Consider the following 19,210-nt stretch of genomic DNA (forward strand, 5'->3'; position numbering starts at 1 on the left):
GAGGGAGACAAAGAGGGAAGAGATATGGGAACATATGTATATGTATAACTGACTCACTCTGTTATAAAGCAGAAACTAACACACCATTGTAAAGCAATTATACCCCAATAAAGATGTTAAAAAAAAAAAAAGAAAAAAAAAAAAAAGGTTTGTTGAAGATAGAATGGAGAATAGAATCTCGAAGTTGAGATTATAGGAGAGTTGCAATTTTTGGTAATAGCAAGGTCTAGAATATGACTTTGAAAAAGAGTTCAAGGTGGGCTAGAGACCAAAGTCATTGAAGGGGAAAATTTCAAGTATTGAGAGATATTTGAATATCATCTACATGGTTACTCAAATCACCTAGTTTTGTGACATGGGTTGGGATAGAGAGAAAGAGACAGTGAATCAGGAACTAACACCTTCTAGAACCAGGATTTGTAGATGACTGAATAAAGATGAGAGTAGTGAAAGATACAGTCCTCCCCCAGTATCTGCAGGGGATTGGTTCCAGGACCCTGCCCTCCACCCCATGGATACCCCAAACTATGGATGCTCAAGTCCCTTATATAAAATGGTGTAGTACAGTCGGCTCTCCACATCTGCACATACAGAGGGCCAACTGTATAGTCTTAAGCTAAATCTATTTAAATGAAACTTAGCAAGCTGAATTCTACATAATACATACAAGGAAATATGAAAGTTCTTTGGAGATTTTAAAGCTGCTCTCAAGCTATAATGATGATGCTGATATAAATTAATACAATTTAGAACATAAAAATATATTTTTATGATTTCCTTTCCTTATATCCATTTGTGACAACTTAACATAACTCAAACAAGTAGATGAGAGAAACACGATATTTTAGATGACAATAAACAATTTAAAAGCAGTTATTTCGGAAACAACATAAGGAATGATCTCTAAGATGCATTCTCCAGTTGCTACCATAGAAAGTTAACGATGCCTGAACAGAGTTTGAAGATTCATTCCTCATTTGTATTTAAAAATAACTTTTTGCCTAGTAAACAAATGTTATACCAGAATCATAGAACTTATGTAACTTTATCAACAAATTGTTTCTCATTTAGTTCATACTATGGGCAGCCAATTCAGTTACCAGCAGGATACCTTTTCTTGTGGAGATAGACAACTGCCTTATATATAGTGAAAATAACAATTGGGTAAATTTTCTAGTACAGAATCAAACTGATTTATTTTTTGAGAGGATAATTTTGTAATTTTTCAGGTAAAAGAGGTAAGAATGCTTTATATAATGTAACATTATTTAAATGCATTCATATGCATTCAGAAAAGTTTAAAAAATGCTCGTTTGCTCACACAAATTTTTTCCACAAGATTACTCATTTATTATTTTTAAGTCCTGTTCATACTACACAGGAAATAATTATCCAAATATCTGTACTCAACTAGGTAAGGAAAAGGAGTTGTTGATGTTCATAAAATATGACAGGTGGTGAAATCTATTCTAAGGAAATCAAAGAGTAATTGTTGTTATATATCTCCTGTTTAAAATTATACCAGTGCTTAATTGGCTTTCCCCCATCATCTTATAATCTTATTTCCCCCCATCCAAACCTATGTGGGGTCCAAAGCACCTGAAAATACACATATTTGGGGATTTTTAAAAATGCTACCTGAATCTGGCTATAATTAACATTTATCTGAAACTGGTAGGTTAGACTATTAGATTAGGTACAGGTGTTTTAAAGTATAATTTAATCATTTATATTTCAATCGTTATAAAAGAATAACATTATGCAAAAACCATATCCAAATAAATTAGTGTAATATAGGTTCATAGGCTAGCATGTGTACACAAATAATTTCATTAACTTGATATTTGTGGCATCAATCTGAATTAGCAATATTCAGAAAAACCTCTCCAGACTGGCCTTGTACCTGCTCGATGCATTAACCAGCGTCTTCAAGCTACTTGGGTTACGGATCAGCTTGTCCAACATGTTGACGATTTCATCAAACTTGGGCCTGCTATTTCGGTCTTTCTGCCAGCAATCCAGCATTAATTGGTAGAGAGCAGCAGGACAGTCCATGGGGCTTGGCAGACGGTAGCCTTCCTCTACAGCTTTAATCACCTGTGTAAAGTGAAACAGAACCGGTCCCCCAAAGCCACAAATTTAGTACAGAATAGCTTGAGAAATTTCCTACTGTTCAGTTTGCATCCTTTCTTACTCTTACTCTTGCAGTAACAAGCAGCATAATTGTCTCTAACATCCTTGATTATTCCATTTGCTGCAAAATATAACAAAGAAAAAATATGCTATCGCACAATATAAAAAAAGATAGGCTTTCCTCACATATGATAAAGAAAATAAATGGTAATCATCTTTACCTAAAATCTTGGTGTAGGGTGATTTGTAAAATTAATTGACATAAAAATAAACAGTTCATCTTTTATTTATCCTCGCATTCTGGAATCAAATAGAGATTAACTTTTCTAGTGGCCTCTCTGAAAAGTTAATGTCTTTTTAATGAAAAATTATGTGTAGAACCACATTTTTTAAAGTAATAGAACTGCAATTTTACTTCTAAAGAGACTTTTGGATGGCAAATGATGGATAAGTCAAAGGCTAAATTAGCATAAATGTCTTATGTATCATTTAATAATGTCAAGGTCTGGCTGTTTATTATCATTTACTGATTTCTGTCAGGAATTTGGAATGACTGTTTAGTAGTACAGGCATTACAAACATAATTGATTTTAAATGCAGCCACACATATGAGTATCAGTCTAATTGTGAGATTGTTTTATCAAAAACATTCTTAATGTTTCTGCTGTCATCAAAATGTCTAATTCCAGAGAGTTCTGTCTATGCTACTGAACATAATAATACAACTTTTATACAATTATTAAAATTTTAATATTTAAATGATACCCCAAACCAATAATAATGAGCATATTTCTCAAAATCCTATTTGAATAATTTCTTAATGATTAAGCTTAATTATATTTTTCAACAAGCACTTTAGATTTGATCTGACAAATGGAAAAAATACGATGATTAGAATAGAATTTTTACCAAGATAATTTTGAAAGATTGTAGAGAAACCAGTCTCTCAATGATAAAGGAAATGGCATCTGAACAAAAGTAGTGGCAGATGGAGAGATTTCGGAGACATTTATAACATAAGAGTAGAGGTGAGAGTAGAGAAAGTATTTGAGAGAAAACAAGTTCAAGTCTTTCACACCGGATGGTTGTTGTGATTAATTTTCGGTTAGCACATTCATGGGGGTGGGAAATGCTGACAGGTATAATTTGGGGCTTGTTTTATTTGAGGTGAGTAGGGAACCACAGATGGCAATCTACAGGAATCTGTCTGCAGTACAGGAGATATTTGAGCTGATAATAAATGTGAGGGTCATCAACGCTTGGTCACAGCTTGAAGTAGGGTAGAGTTTATATCTCCCCGGGAAGGGCATGAAATAAAGGTTCCTGAGAAGCACCAATAGTTAAGTTTGGGCAGAGAAATAAAAAGTACTCAAGGACTTTAAAAATAAATGCTCAATAAATAACTGAATGACTATGAACAAAATACCTGGGAGTCATCTACCATTTTAGTTGACTCAAAAACAATACATTTTTATTATTATGATTTAATTTTATTTTCTTAACATCTTTATTGGGGTATAATTGCTTTACAATGGTGTGTTAGTTTCTGCTTTTTAACAAAGTGAATCTGCTATACATATACATACATGCCCATATCTCCTCCCTCTTGCGTCTCCCTCCCACCCTCCCTATCCCACCCCTCTAGGTGGTCACAAAGCACTGAGCTGATCTCCCTGTGCTATGCTGCTGCTTCCCACTGGCTCTCTATTTTACATTTGGTAGTGTGTATATATATGTCCATGCCCCTCAAAAGTTAAAAGGTATAGAGGGAACTTTCCTCAACATAATAAAGGCCATACATGACAAACCCACAGCCAACAACATTCTCAATGGTGAAAAACTGAACCCATTTCCACTAAGATCAGGAACAAGACAAGGTTGCCCACTCTCACCACTATTATTCAACATAGTTTTAGAAGTTTTAGCCACAGCAATCAGAGAAGAAAAAGAAATAAAGGGAATCCAAATTGGAAAAGAAGAAGTAAAACTGTCACTGTTTGCAGATGACATGATACTATACACAGAGAATCCTACACCAAGAATGCCAGAGATTTCTGTGCATTAATTTTATATCCTGCTACCAGAAAACTACTAGAGCTAATCAATGAATTTGGTAAAGTAGCAGGATATAAAATTAATGCACAGAAATCTCTGGCATTCTTATACACTAATGATGAAAAATCTGAAATTGAAATTAAGAAAACACTCCCATTTACCATTGTAACAAAAAGAATAAAATATCTAGGAATGAACCTACCTAAGGAGACAAAAGTACTGTATGCAGAAAATTATAAGACACTGATGAAGGAAATTAAAGGTGATACAAATAGATGGAGAGATATACCACATTCTTGGATTGGAAGAATCAACATTGTGAAAATGGCTCTACTATCCAAAGCAATCTACAGATTCAATACAATCCCTATCAAATTACCACTGGCATTTTTCACAGAACTAGAACAAAACATTTTACAATTTGTATGGAAACACAAAAGACCACGAATAGTCAAAGCAATCTTGAGAAAAAAAAATGGAGCTGGAGGAATCAGGCTCCCAGACTTCAGACTATACTGCAAAGCTACAGTAATCAAGACAGTATGGTACTGGCACACAAACAGAAATATAGATCAATGGAACAGGATAGAAAGCCCAGAGATAAGCCCATGCACATATAGTCACCTTATCTTTGATAAAGGAGGCAAGAATATACAATGGAGAAAAGACAGCCTTTTCAGTAAGTGGTGCTGGGAAAACTGGACGCTACATGTAAAAGAATGAAATTAGAACACTCCCTAAAACCATACACAAAAATTTACTCAAAATGGATTAAAGACCTAAATGTAAGGCCAGACACCATCAAACTCTTAGAGGAAAACATAGGCAGAACACTCTATGACATCAGTCACAGCAAGATCCTTTTTGACCCATCTCCTAGAGAAATGGAAATAAAAACAAAAATAAACAAATGAGACCTAATGAAACTTCAAAGCTTTTGCACAGCAAAGGAAACCATAAACAAGACCAAAAGACAAACGTCAGAATGGGAGAAAATATTTGCAAGTGAAGCAACTGACAAGGGATTAATCTCCAAAATTTACAAGCAGCTCATGCAGCTCAATATCAAAAAAAGCAAACAACCCAATCTAAAAATGGGCAGAAGACCTATATAGACAATTCTCCAAAGAAGATGTACAGATTGCCAACGACCACATGAAAGAATGCTCAACATCATTAATCACTAGAGAAATGCAAATCAAAACTGCAATGAGATATCATCTCACACTGGTCAAAATGGCCATCCTCAAAATATCTAGAAACAATAAATGCTGCAGAGGGTGTGGAGAAAAGGGAACCCTCTTGCACTGTTGGTGGGAATGTAAATTGATACAGCCACTATGGAAAACAGTATAGAGGTTCCTTAAAAAACTAAAAATAGAACTACCATACGACCCAGAAATCCCACTACTGGACATATACCCTGAAAAAAACATAATTCAGTAAGAGTCATGTACCAAAATGTTCATTGCAGCTCTATTTACAATGAACATGGACATGGAAGCAACCTAAGTGTCAACTGACAGATGAATGGATAAAGAAGATGTGGCATATATATACAATGGAATATTACTCAGCCATGAAAAGAAATGAAATTGAGTTATTTGTAGTGAGGTGGATGGACCTAGAGTCTGTCATACAGAGTGAAGTAAGTCAGAAAGAGAAAAACAAATACCGTATGCTAACACATATATATGGAATCTAAGAAAAAAAAATGGTCATGAGCAACCTAGGGGCAAGACGGGAATAAAGACAGACCTACTAGAGAATGGACTTGAGGATATTGGGAGAGGGGAAGGGTAAGCTGTGACAAAGTGAGAGAGTGGCATGGACATATATACACTACCAAACGTAAAATAGATAGCTAGTGGGAAGCAGCTGTATAGCACAGGGAGATTAGTTTCGTGCTTTGTGATCACCTAGAGGGGTAGGATAGGGAGGGTGGGAGGGAGGGAGATGCAAGAGGGAAGAGATATGGGAACATATGTATATGTATAACTGATTCACTTTGCTATAAAGCAGAAACTAACACACCATTGTTATGCAATTATACTCCAATAAAGATGTTAAAAAAAAAGGCAATAACTATGTGATAGTGTTCGTAGAAAATATTACAAAAACTATAACACATGGTTAACATATCTAATGTATTAAAATCTCATGCATATTGAGACATAAAATAATAAAACAATAAAATAAAACAACAAATAAATAAGAAATAGGTACTAATCAAAAATTTACAAAAGAAAAAAATGCTAAATCGATTTTGAGAAATTATCACTAGTGATCAAATAACTGAATAGCAAAAATTAAAAGTACTATTTGCACTCATATATTAATGGAAGCTCATTTATTTATTAATTTGCTTATTATAAGACTTCCCATTGTGAATAAGGATGGTGGTATTACCTTAATAACATATATATACCAAAATTAAATGTCTTAGTATATTTTATATCATGAAATATTTAACTATGCAGTGAAAACAGTCATTCTTATTTACTTAAAACATGATATATTTTATAATGTGCTTTTTGCCAAAGCTGATACCAATTATGTCTATTATTTTTCTTTAGCTATTTAAAAAAAATATTGTCTTTCCTTCACTGAGCAGCTAGTCTTATATGTGATTATGAAATGAATAAATTAAACCAATTCCTTAGTTTTAAAGGAATTAGTAAGTTATTTGATCTGAGAAATTATTTCCAGAATATATTACTTAACTTTATTTTCAGCTAAATTTTTATATATAAATATAATACTCTGTCTCTAAGTTAACTTAGAACTTGGCCCAGTAATTAGGTCATTGAATTTAATTCTAAATTAATGTTTAGAATTTATATTTAAAATAGATTTAGAGCTATAATTTTAGATTTTATATTTAGACATTTTGAAGTGATTTTTTTTTTCATTTTTACCTATTGTTCCTTTCATAGCTTGGGGTAGAAATGAATGGCATTAGTACTCTGGTGGTTTGTGAAATGCTGAAAATCTGCCAAAGTGCTATTTAGGCTGTTCATTTTACCATACAATTTATAATGCATGGCCAATGAGTCATAATCTCAATTGACTTTGTTATTACAATTACCTTTGTTAATTGAGGTGGTTGAGATGAACGAAAGAAAAGAGAAAAAAAATAAAAAGACAACCAGAATTTTTACAGACAATCTGGCATCATTTCAGATTTCTATATCTGAAATATTATCATAAGCGATGCATTTTCTTGGCATTGACATGTAAATCAATAGTCTGAACACAATTTAAAGAATGCTGCCTTTCCTTCCAATACATAAAACCCAACATTGAGCACCTAATAAGGCACTCTTCAGTGGGTGGTGACTCTATTGGGCCCTTTCCATCATGCAAGGGTCATGGGCTAATTTTTCAGATACATATACCCATTCTGTTTTGCTTTTACCCACAGAGCCTCAGCTAGCATTATAAGGTTGGAATGTTTGATCCACAAACATGGACTCCCACCGAGCATATGCCCTAACTAGAATATCCACCTCATAGTGAAGGATGTGTGAGCTAATCACATACTTAGTGATGTGCTCCTAAATATTTAACGACTGGCTCTTCTTGCAGGGAAAACAGATTTATAACATTTTCTCACTTATCTGATATAAATACTCGCTCCATGTCAACTGCAAGCTACCAACATAATCTCATTCAGGTAGAAATGTTCTGAAAATTCACCAGCTGATATGTGCTGGTTCCAGCAACCAATACACATAGTTCATCATCCAGAAGTGGCTAGCCTCACAGAATGCTGGAAGGCCTTTTAAAGGCACAGCTGAAGCACCAACATGGAGGCAACACTTTGATAGGGGTAGGTGTCATTATTCAGGATACAATTTATGTATTAAATCAATTAACTCAGAAACTTTTATATTGTGCTTCATTCCCAGTAACTCTTGCCAGGTGACAAATGGTTATAGCTGTCACCAGGCACTTTGGACTACTTGTGCCCAGGTACAAGCACAAGAGAAGGTGAGTCACCACGATGGCCAAGGTTATTGATACTGAACAGCAGGAGGTATCTGAGCTGTTTTCACACAGTTGGGTTGGGGAGAAATTTGTGTGGAATCCAGGTAATACTCTAAGGGGCTCTCTTGTTACCCCTTTATAACAGCTGTGGCCAGAAAGTGCCAGCCCCCAAGAGTGAAGGATTGATTCTGTCTACCAGTTAAGCCATGATGATCTGCCAAGTTGTTGGTGATGGGAAGTCAGAATGGATAGTGGAGGAGGGAGAGGCTAAGGACCAGATGAAGTCCTGAGATCAGCTGAAGCTACAGAGGCTGCATTTCAGTCCATAACCTGCCTCTGCTGAATTTCCCTTCAGAAAGAAAACCCCACAGAACCATGGAACAGATGCTTCCTGAACCTGTGTGGAAAAGTTGCTCTGTGTTGCAAAAGGGGTGGAGCATAGCAATCTCGAGAATCTGTCTCTCATATCTTCACCTGCAGGGATGGAAATTGATCTACAGTCCTTAACCCTAAAATCTCTAAAATCCATCATCACATTTACACCAAGGCCATGCTTTACATAGGTTACTCCCAGTCAATTACAGAATATGGTAGTGATAAGATAGGCACATTCCTATGAGACTCCTATAACAGGCAATGCTGGCTTGAGGACTCCTTGGCGGCCTTGGCAACCTCTCTTAGAAGTGCACTTCAGCCTCAGATGCTTGCCTCCAATCATCTTTCCTTTGATCTCTACTCTACCTGGGGTCAGATTTGTATCACAGTTTGACATCTCTCCCAGCTTCCTGTCATCCCTTCATGTTTGTCCTTACAAGCAATTCCCTTTAATAATAATAATGTGTATGTAATTTCCTCATGGCATAGGCTTCTTTTTTTTTTTTTTTTGGTACGCAGGCCTCTCACTGTTATGGCCTCTCCCGTCGCGGAGCACAGGCTCCGGACGCGCAAGCTCGGCGGCCATGGCTCACAGGCCAAGCCACTCCGCGGCATGTGGGATCTTCCCGGACCGGGGCACGAACCCGTGTCCCCTGCATCAGCAGGTGGACTCTCTCAACCACCGCCACCAGGGAAGCCCAGGCATAGACTTCTTGAAGGATCTAGACTAGCCCAGGCTCATTGGTATCATAGGTACTAAGATGCAAATTGTATGTATATTATCTACATTCATTTTTAACACATATTTGCAAAATAGAAATCATATACACATTTTACAGGTGAAATAGGTGACATTCCAGAAGGTTAACTATTGCCCATGTTCACATAAGTAACAAGTGGCAGTGGAAAGATTCACATTTAAGTCTCTCTGGCATGCAGATATGCGGTCTTTCTATCCTGGTGCTGAGTCACACGATTGAAATGAGAAATAATTACCTCCCAAGAAAATAATTTGGGACAGGTATGGATATTACCTCACGGAATCAGATTTCTTGCACCATAAGAAAAAAATTAATACCCAGAATTAAAATGAGCTATTTTGGAAGTAATGCATTCTTTATAACAGGAGATGTGAAAGTGTAGGCTGGATAAGTGAGTGCCAGGAAATTTATAGGGAACCTTTAAACATTAGCTGTGTGTTTTGATGAATTAGGTTCTATATAGAGTGTGAGTGCCTGTGTTGCTTGGTGTTTACTCAAAATTTCACAGATGAGTCCTTTAGTTACCAATGAGATATGAAGCTTCCCCCAAAGTGACTAGAGTTTAATAATATATTCCTGGAAATTATCTCAAATGCCATAGAAATAGTTCCAGATAGACCAATTTTCTTCCTAGGATTTTTTTTTCTGTCTCCAATAGCTATTTAAAATGTACTGAGTATGTCTTTTTCTTTGTATATCAATCTTAGATCAATAGAATTCCAGATTAAAGAAATCTTGGAAATCTGTTCAAGTCCATTCCCTTTATAATCATTAAAACTGACTGAGAGTTATAGAATCAAAGATGATTCTATTCTTTCAATTTCAGATTTGTGTTTTAGTTGTTTTTAAACAACAAGGTATGGGAATTTTAGACCGCAGTATTGATATTTCTTTATGTCTCATTTTTTCCAAAGGGGTAAGAATTTCCATGAGGTTACCTACCAGTCCCTAAACTAATTACTTGCAACCAAGGGCAGCATTATCCTTAGAAGACCAAGAGAAAGGCAAACCCAGCACAAAGTGAGTTCACATCCTTCTGGAGTCAAAGTTTTTGCTGCCTTAAAAGTAAGATTTAGGCTGACAGAAATGGTACTAGAAACCTGAATGCCTAAAAAAAATTTTAAAAACAGATTACTTAAAACATTTTGAGTTTTTAAAACATTTTGTAATTTATGTGCTTAGTATACACTATGTATTCATACATTTCCGAATAAATACAAGAGAAAGACATTGTCACTAAATATAAAAATGCAATACAATGACATCTCTTCTTATTTTGTTTTTTATTTTAAGTTCTGAAAAATGTTGAGATTTAAAATGTTTGCTATAAATAAAGAAGCTTCTACTGACTACAGGATGTTATCTTAGCTTCCAAAGCTTGAGTCAAAGTTCATGGTCTGATATGTACCTAAAATCATCTTAATCATTTTAGTTTATTTTTATTATGTGTTGTTATGGCTTTTCTCTGTGATAACAGAGGCAATCCTAAAACTAAAAAAAACCTACCACAGCATTCTATCCCCCTGACACAGTGGAAGGTCTCCTCTGAGAGATTTAGATTATTCTACATGTCTTGGTAATGTAACATTTTCATGGTGGCAAAGCCTTTTTAGAATCAGTATCTGGAATGTAGAGATGATGGGATACATCATTCAAAACCGCCAAATCAGTACTTCTATTTTGATTTCTGAGAATCTTTTTTCAAAAGAAATATTCAGTGATCATGATTTTCAAATACAGTAGATCTGTCATGTTTCTTAGATACAAATTTTGATGGAAATTGAGGTATACCAAACTTAATGCCATATCTAGAAACTAAATGCCACTAATGCTAGTAAACTTGCTGAGAAAATGCAAAGCATGTATTGGACCTTCTATTAAAGGCAGACATTTTAGAAAGATCTTTAACTGTGTAACATTTTTCTGTAAACCTCATTTAGATTCTTGGAAAACCCACCCAATGCCAAAATATTAGTTTTTGTTTTTATTATGTCCTAAAAATATTAGCACTTCCTTGTATTTTTCTAAATAGTTTGAAATAAAGTTATCTGAAAAAATATCAAGGCTCTCAAATGGCTGAAATCAGGAAAAATATCTGTTCCAAATCCTTCACACCTCTTTGTTTCTATGTCCTTTTCCATATAACTTTATATTGTCCATTCACAATGAGCAGTGTGGGTGGACTGATCCTCTGATTATGGGATTGGACAATGGAATTTTGCAGCCTGGGCTTATTCTCACCCTTCAGCCATGGGGAAAATGAGCTCATATCTAGGCTAGCCTGCTGGTCTCTGAAAGAAGATGAGGGCTGTGTGGAGCAGAGCCAAGGTTTACTAGTATAGATCAGCCAATCCCCAGGAGCATGAGTAAGCACAGTCCAGATCAGTAGAAACACTTATGAGCATTCACCTAGCATTATGTTCTATGTTGATCTATCATTTTATTTGTGACAGATACAGCTATATCAGGCATAATTTCCTATAATGTGAGTAATAATCCTATACATATTATACGCATAGTTGGGAAAGACTAATAATTCCTACTGATGGAATCAGAACTCAAAATATCTCAAGTGAGAAGGAGTTATAACACTAGGCAAATAAGGGGTAAATGTTTTCCTTGAGTGAAGGGAGCAGGCTTGCTGGCATTACAGAATAAAATACTTTCACAAAAACTAAAGGGAAAAATGGCATTGAAATGAGCCTTGAGAGAAGTCAGAAGCCAAACCATACATCTCAAGTTAGCATTCGGCATTTACCTGGAGAGTAGCAAGTATCAAATAGGTCTCATCTTTGTCTAGGCTAGATTAATTCATAATAATCATTATATATTGAATTGAATATTTTACATTCAATTAGAAGGTTGATCTAAGCTCACTGGTTGGAAATGAAAAGGAGGATGTAAACATTGATTCAATTGGAAACAGTGTAGTGGTTAGGTATTAAAATTTTGGAGAACCAGATTGAAATTTCTGGTATAACTTTTATTATTTTTGTGGCATTAAGAAGATCATTTAATCTCTTAAGTTTCAGTTTATTAACAGCCAGACAGAAATAATATCTCTCTGATGGGTTGTTAAATGTGTGACAAGAGTTCAATACCTTGGCCATAGTCCTGCCCCTAATATCATAAGGTTGAAGACAATAGATACTACGTTCTCTCAAATTGAGAGAAACAGAGGTCAGCATCCCTTCACTAGGTCAAGTGAACAGGGCACAAGAAAACTAGTTGTAGCAATTTTAGATGACTAAAAGAAAGGGAGACTCACTGCCTTGCAGTATGCTTGTTGAGAGATGGGAATCCATCAGCCTAATTTACTATTGCTATCCGAAAAGAATGCTGTGAAATATTTCTTGGGAAAGCTACAGGGTGACCCTGGATTCTCATCTGGGGAAATCTGAAGAAGGCAGGGTGGCTGGGGCAGTCTGCAACATTATCTAAAAGAGGGAAAACTAGTAAGAATATCAAACAAGGATGTGCTTTCCTCAGGTGAAGCAGACATGTGTAAGGTACCATTAGAGACAGTGAAGTGGGGAGCAGGTGGCAAGCGCAAGGAACTCTGGGACATCTCAGTTGGAGTACATCCTCCTCTTTAAGGACCTTGCAGAGAGGAAAGCAAGAATCTGACAATTCTTCCTTCCCAATCTTGCCCTGCAGTTGTGGAAAACACTTTGAAATGGATATAAGATTGACTCTGATTTAGATTGGACTTGGATTTTTATATCTGAAAGTGAGTCAATTACTGGCATGGTACTGTTGATCCACCAAAATGCAGCCAGAGAGCTAAAGCACCTGTCTAATAATCCCTGAAGGCATAGGAGCAGGAAATTTTACAGAGCATGGATGAAAGAAATAATTGGAGAAAAAAATAAATCTTTTAAATCAGCATGGTATTTAGTTAAGACTGTTCATTATACTGGTTTTTATATAAAGAAGTAATGAGCTATTTGTTGGTAAATCATTCAAAACAGAGTATGGCATATAATAAGGGCTCAATAAAAGAAAGCTTTTATAATTATTTGAAGAAAAAATATCAAATTTCAATGCAATCCAAAATAGAAAGGGCTATATTGAATAGTAACAATGGAAAATTAAAAAGTCAAAAACCAAAGAGCCATGTAGTCAGGCATCATTCTGAACTTGAATAGAAGATTCTTTCATGATTTCTTTAATTCCAGGATTCTATTATTCTAAGCCTGAATTATTTCTCCATGTGGGAAAAAAATCTGTTTTTATCCCAAATTAAATAGACAATATTATTCTTCCTACATTTTTTTAATGTAAAGAAACAGATTATTTCTTTTTATCCTCTAAGAGCATCCACTGTTAAATCAATATCATTCATCCTTTTGGTTTGAAGTTTTAGCTCCCTTTATCAAGTGCATGTCATAAAAACTTGTCTGTCAGTATTCATTCTTTGATGGCTCTTTCTTCATTTTTGAAAATGATACTGACATAAAATGAGTGACAGAGCACTACAGTACTGCTAGGACTGTCTGGCAAGCTTTTATATAACAGTAACTTGCTTTCCTTTGTACTAACTTATTTTGAGCTTCTGCATAAAGGATTTTAATAAAAACAAAACAGATCAGAGGTTAAGCAAAGAGTATTTCACTTTTTTAAGCAACTGTCATTTTCAGAAATATATATTATATACATACACACACACACACACACACATACACACACACACACACACACACACACATAGTCTCCTGACTCAGAGAACTGTTTCAATTCAAACTTTAGGGGGAGTAGTTCCATACTTACATCTTGGTTGGTCATCTCCCAGTAGGGTCTCTCTCCATAAGACACAACCTCCCACATTACGATCCCATAGCTCCAGACATCACTGGCAGAGGTAAACTTTCGGAAAGCTATAGCTTCTGGGGCAGTCCATCTGATTGGAATTTTGCCTCCCTACAATTGAAAAAGAAGAAAAAAATTCCCACATACTTCAAATGTATCTAGGGATACTGCTTCCTCACTGAAAAGATCTAGAAAGAGATGTAGCATTTTTAAGTGAATCTGTTTGACAGCTTACAGTCTCTCTTCACATATCTCAGCCCATAAGCACTTGTAGGCTGACTACTAATTGGCTGGCTGGAAGCTTTCTAGTTTAAATTCTGTTTGACTACTGGAACACCTAGAGGACCCACATCTCAATTACACTATCAGGATGGCAGCTTTAAGTGTGGAAAGCAGGCAGTCAGGCAAATCAATAAGGTATACTTTCATGACTTTCTAACAGAAAGTAAAGGACTCAAATTCCCAGGGTTCTTTTTTCCTTTAATATAGGGACTGTAAATAGAAAGTCTTGATTGCTGAATGTAACCATGAGAAGTTTAAAAGTTAATAAGACAAGCATGAAAATCAGATGTGTTAAAAACTTAGACTTTCTCCTGACACCGTGCAATTTCTTTTAGACTTGATTTCTCTTATTTCCTATTGTCATATTTTTGTGTGTGTTTGGTCAAACTGTTTTTTTTTTTTTAACCAAAAAGGTAAGTATCTAAATGAGATTCAACCAAATTAAAAATTATTAAAATTAGATTATGGGGGGGAAAACTTACAACATTATCAAGTTTGGGGTTTTTACATGATAAAAACAATGATTTGGTAAGTTTTCTCCTAGTTTACAAGATAACACTTTTATATCCCACCCCTTTCAGGGTAAACTTTTTTCTCCTCATTTTTAAAAGAAGAAAAATCAATGCAACCAAACATTTCATCTATAAGCAAATATATTTTAAAAGAGAGAAAGAGAGAAGTGAGTGTTTTGAATATTTTCCTGTAAAAAGACTAATATATGCCTTCCTGTTTTGCAGGAAGAAAAAAAGTTGGTTCACATACTAGAAAAAATGGGACTTAAACTTTCTTTATGAACCAAAGTTTCAGGATATATGAAGAAATAACAATTTCATGTAATGCTTAAAATTGTTCTGAGTTGATGTTAATTTGAATTATTGAAACTAAGTTTGAATTATTTACTCCTTAGAAATATGGTAGCAGCACATTGAGAAGACTTTCCTGAAACATAACTTTTGTTAATTAATTGTTCATAGGCAAGATCACATTATTAGGCCTGGCTATGTGGCACTGGGATCATCTATAATTATTGCAATTCCTCTTGAAATTGTAATTTGTCGATTACTTTAAACTTCAGCCTAGAAATTTTCTCCTGGTCCTCTGACCATCATATTGGACATCAATATTATCTGAAGTTCTCTTATTGGCTCATCTCTCAGTATATGGATTATCCACAAAGTGCTGCCACACCCCATTTCCCAGGAGTAAGTCTTGAGGGTCTCAGGATCTCTGGCTCCTCTCCCCCTCCCTCTCCACCAGCATGACACATTCACACAGACCTTGACAAATTTACTTTATGCATTTAGCTGAGACACCAACCAGTCATGCTGGGAATGGGTTTTTCTATAACCTCAATCTTGTTTAGGCCAAGTTTATTAAGTGTAACTCTAATCCCAGGAGAATTCCTAATTGAGGTTTCATTTAACTCAAATAATGACAATAATAATTAGGTCTGGAAGGAAAGGGATATTCTACCAATTAATTTATTGATTTATTAAGCTGACAATTTGAAGGCTTTGTTTGCTTAGATAAGTTACCCATGATCTTCAGCATAGTATAATCCTTAATTATCCATAAGTCACAATGCAACAATGAAAAAAAAACAGCCTTATAATCTATAGTTTATTGTTAGACTATGAGTAGAAGTCATTTTAAAACGTTAAATTAAATAAGAAAATGTGTAACATCTATCATAAGAATAAGAGATGACAAAAGTATTCTGTATTGAAACAAAAGTTAGCCACATTGTATAGTGAAAAAGATATAATGATAAATTCCTGTCTTCATAAGAAGTTTAAACATTGAGGATATCTTGATGCCCTTCAGAAGATTTAGAATTAAACAAATGTAGTTTATTAAAAGGGATTAAAACTCAAGAAGTGCAATACATAGACTGTCCAGAAGATTCTGTTGCATCAATTCCCACAGTTTTCCACAGAAAAAACTGTCAATTATACAACAGCAATTCAGGAAGCAATTACTTTGCTGGAAAAGGGTGTTGATTTATGCTAATTATGATAATGTGCATTAGTGACCAATTTTCCATAGATGTGGGCTTAACAATTTACATAGTATAAAAGAAATTAGGCATTAAAATACTTCCAGTAATGTTAATATATGTATATATAATATATTTATTGCTTTTAATGCAGGAGATTCTCTCTTTAACTTTTTCTTTTACGTTTAATACTCTATATGATTTTATGAGTTGTATCCACTATGAACTCAAACTTTTTATTTTCAGTATCTGCTAAGACTCATAAAGTGAATACTTGGCTTATCTGAATTTAATATTTGAATTTTCTGATATCTAACAAGGAGAGTTATCTGGATTTTTTTAATCCACCTTCCCCTTTTTCTCTCTCTTTCTGCCTACATTGGAGGAATTTCTTTCTTTTTTCCTTTCTTTCTTTTTTTTTTCTATTTCCTTTAAAATCTTTAAATATTAAATGTCCCTAGTCTAGTATTTCAGAAATTCATTTTGTTAGCTCTTACCCTAGTGGTGTAGGCTGCCTCAGGATCATCTTCCAGTACCCTGGAAAGCCCAAAGTCAGACACTTTGCAGACAAGGTTACTATTTATTAAGATGTTTCTGGCAGCAAGGTCTCTATGCACATAGCCCATGTCAGAAAGGTACTTCATTCCTGCAGCGATGCCTCTCAGCATACCAACCAGCTGGATCACAGTGAACTGCCCGTCATTTTTCTGTAAAGATTATACAGAAATATTAGTCCTACAACCCCAATCACTAAGGGAAAATATGAAAGGATCTTCCTTCAATCCCCAAATTAATATATACTACTACCAAATTCATATGCAATTTCTATCTGAAGGAGAATGGAAAAAGTTAAGCAATAGATAGTTAACTTGATAATGCGTAACAGTCCTCTGCTCGGTCAAAGCAGATAAAGGCTTTGAAAGCCCTTGACCAAAATCTCACTTACAGTTGCTCTTTTCTGCATTGTAATCCTTTATTCTCAGTCATCAGAGGAGTGTTTTCACCACTTCAACCTAGTGCCTGCCTTGGGTTCACACTGCACATTTTTGAAGTGACTTAAAAGAAGCTGGCTGGATAGGCATATTGGGGTAAGGAAAAAGTGGCCAGAGGAAGTAAGGGAGAACCTGCAGTAGCAGATGGGGGAGGGAGGGACTGAACAATGACCAGGAGAATGTTAGCATTTCTTGGAAGCTTGCTGTCTTTGTCAAGGGCACTGGACTTGGTGCAGACACACAGAATAAGGCTCAAATGATGCTTATCTTGAAATAAAGGAATGATGTGACCTTAAGAGACTGAAGAACTTAAATATATGTATAAGGAATTTGGCAGCAGAATCTGGTAAAGGCTGGAGATTGAAAGGGAAGTTTGCCTTGTCAGTGGACCCCTGTCATATTCAATGCACAGGCCCTTCTTATAATCGTCATTAATGCCACTGTCCCGTTACTTTTAATCAATAGCAATAGTTGCTATATTGAAAGTGAAAAGCTGCCAGACTATAGGTTTAATCAGGCCTGCAAACATGTTACATTGTCTAGCACATGCTATTTATTAATAAAATGAATTGCCAACATTTAAAATTTGAAGACTTGCATATTTAAAAATACAATCTTTTCCTAAAATCCAGAAGATCTGACAACATTGGCTACTGTCTGTTATCACATAATGACTCTGCTGGTACAAGTAGTGACTGGCCCTCAGATGAGTTATGAGTCTATTTGACTCTTTCATTAATATAGATGATTTTCATGGACTTTTTAGACATTTTCCTTATTCTGCCTGATATACTTTGAGAGAGTTAAGTACTTTTTTTTTGTTCTTTTTAAAAAAAATTTTGTTGAAGTATAGTTGATTTACAATGTTGTGTTAGTTTTTGCTGTATGGCAAAGTGAATCAGTTACACATATACATATATTGACTTTTTTTAAGATTCTTTTCCCATATAGGCCATTACAGAGTATTGAGTAGAGTTCCCTGTGCTACACAGTAGGTCCTTATTAGTTATCTATTTTATACATAGTAGTGTAGTGTGTATATGTCAATCACAATCTCCCAACTTATCTCCCCTCCTCCCATTTCCTCCCCTGGTAACCATAAGTTTGTTTTCTACATCTGTGACTCTATTTCTGTTTTGTGAATAAGTTCGATTGTACCATTTTTTTAGATTCCACATATAAGCGATATCATATGATATTTGTCTTTCTTCAGAGAGAGTTAAGTACCTATAAAAGCTTCTCTTTTTCTCCTTTCCTTACTTCCTTTTCTCCTTCCTTCCTTCCCTCTTTTATTTTTTTTTTGGGGGGGGCACATTAACATACACTTAAATAAAACTGTAGAGACATATAATTTGGATTTGTATACATTTTCTGAAGTGAATAATTTTCAAATCAAAGTTAATTTTTGTAGTATAATTATCCTGACTCCAGATATTTCTATTTAAAATTTAGCTTTAAAGTGGCTGGATTTCAACTTCAACATCATGGTCAATATATGAATAACACTTTGAATAGTTACATTTGTCTCATATCTTACCTTTAAAAATGTATCTAAAGAGCCATTTTCCATATACTCTGTCACTATCATCACTGGTTTACCTAAAAAGAACACAGTGGTATAAACTGTTGCTTTTAGATTTTGTACTCTTATCTAGGAAAAGTTTACTTGGAAGTTTTTATTGTTGCCCAAATTATATACATCTGTTAAAAAAAATAGTCCTTTTTGAGTAGCAAGTAAATTTATAACATGATGATATCTTAGTATATACTATATTGGGTCAGTGAGAAGAAAGTATCACAAGAATGATAAAGATTGA

The 19,210-nt window shown here is 34.9% G+C and overlaps 1 protein-coding gene across 4 annotated transcripts in view; it reads right to left on the reverse strand.

The window, feature by feature from the left end:
• EPHA5 (EPH receptor A5) overlaps positions 1-19,210 on the reverse strand; it is a 341,956-nt gene that overhangs the window by 15,508 nt on the left and 307,238 nt on the right. For all 4 annotated transcript variants that reach the window (XM_007446631.1, XM_007446630.1, XM_007446628.1 and 1 more), the window contains 4 exons: positions 18,931-18,992; positions 16,899-17,108; positions 14,085-14,234; positions 1,904-2,097 (listed from right to left, as the gene is read on the reverse strand). In XM_007446631.1, coding sequence (XP_007446693.1) covers positions 1,904-2,097; positions 14,085-14,234; positions 16,899-17,108; positions 18,931-18,992 — 616 coding nt within the window. The remainder of the gene's footprint in view (positions 1-1,903; positions 2,098-14,084; positions 14,235-16,898; positions 17,109-18,930; positions 18,993-19,210) is intronic.

Source organism: Lipotes vexillifer, unplaced genomic scaffold (assembly GCF_000442215.2).
Source record: "Lipotes vexillifer unplaced genomic scaffold, Lipotes_vexillifer_v1.1 scaffold175, whole genome shotgun sequence".
NCBI lineage: Eukaryota > Metazoa > Chordata > Mammalia > Artiodactyla > Lipotidae > Lipotes > Lipotes vexillifer.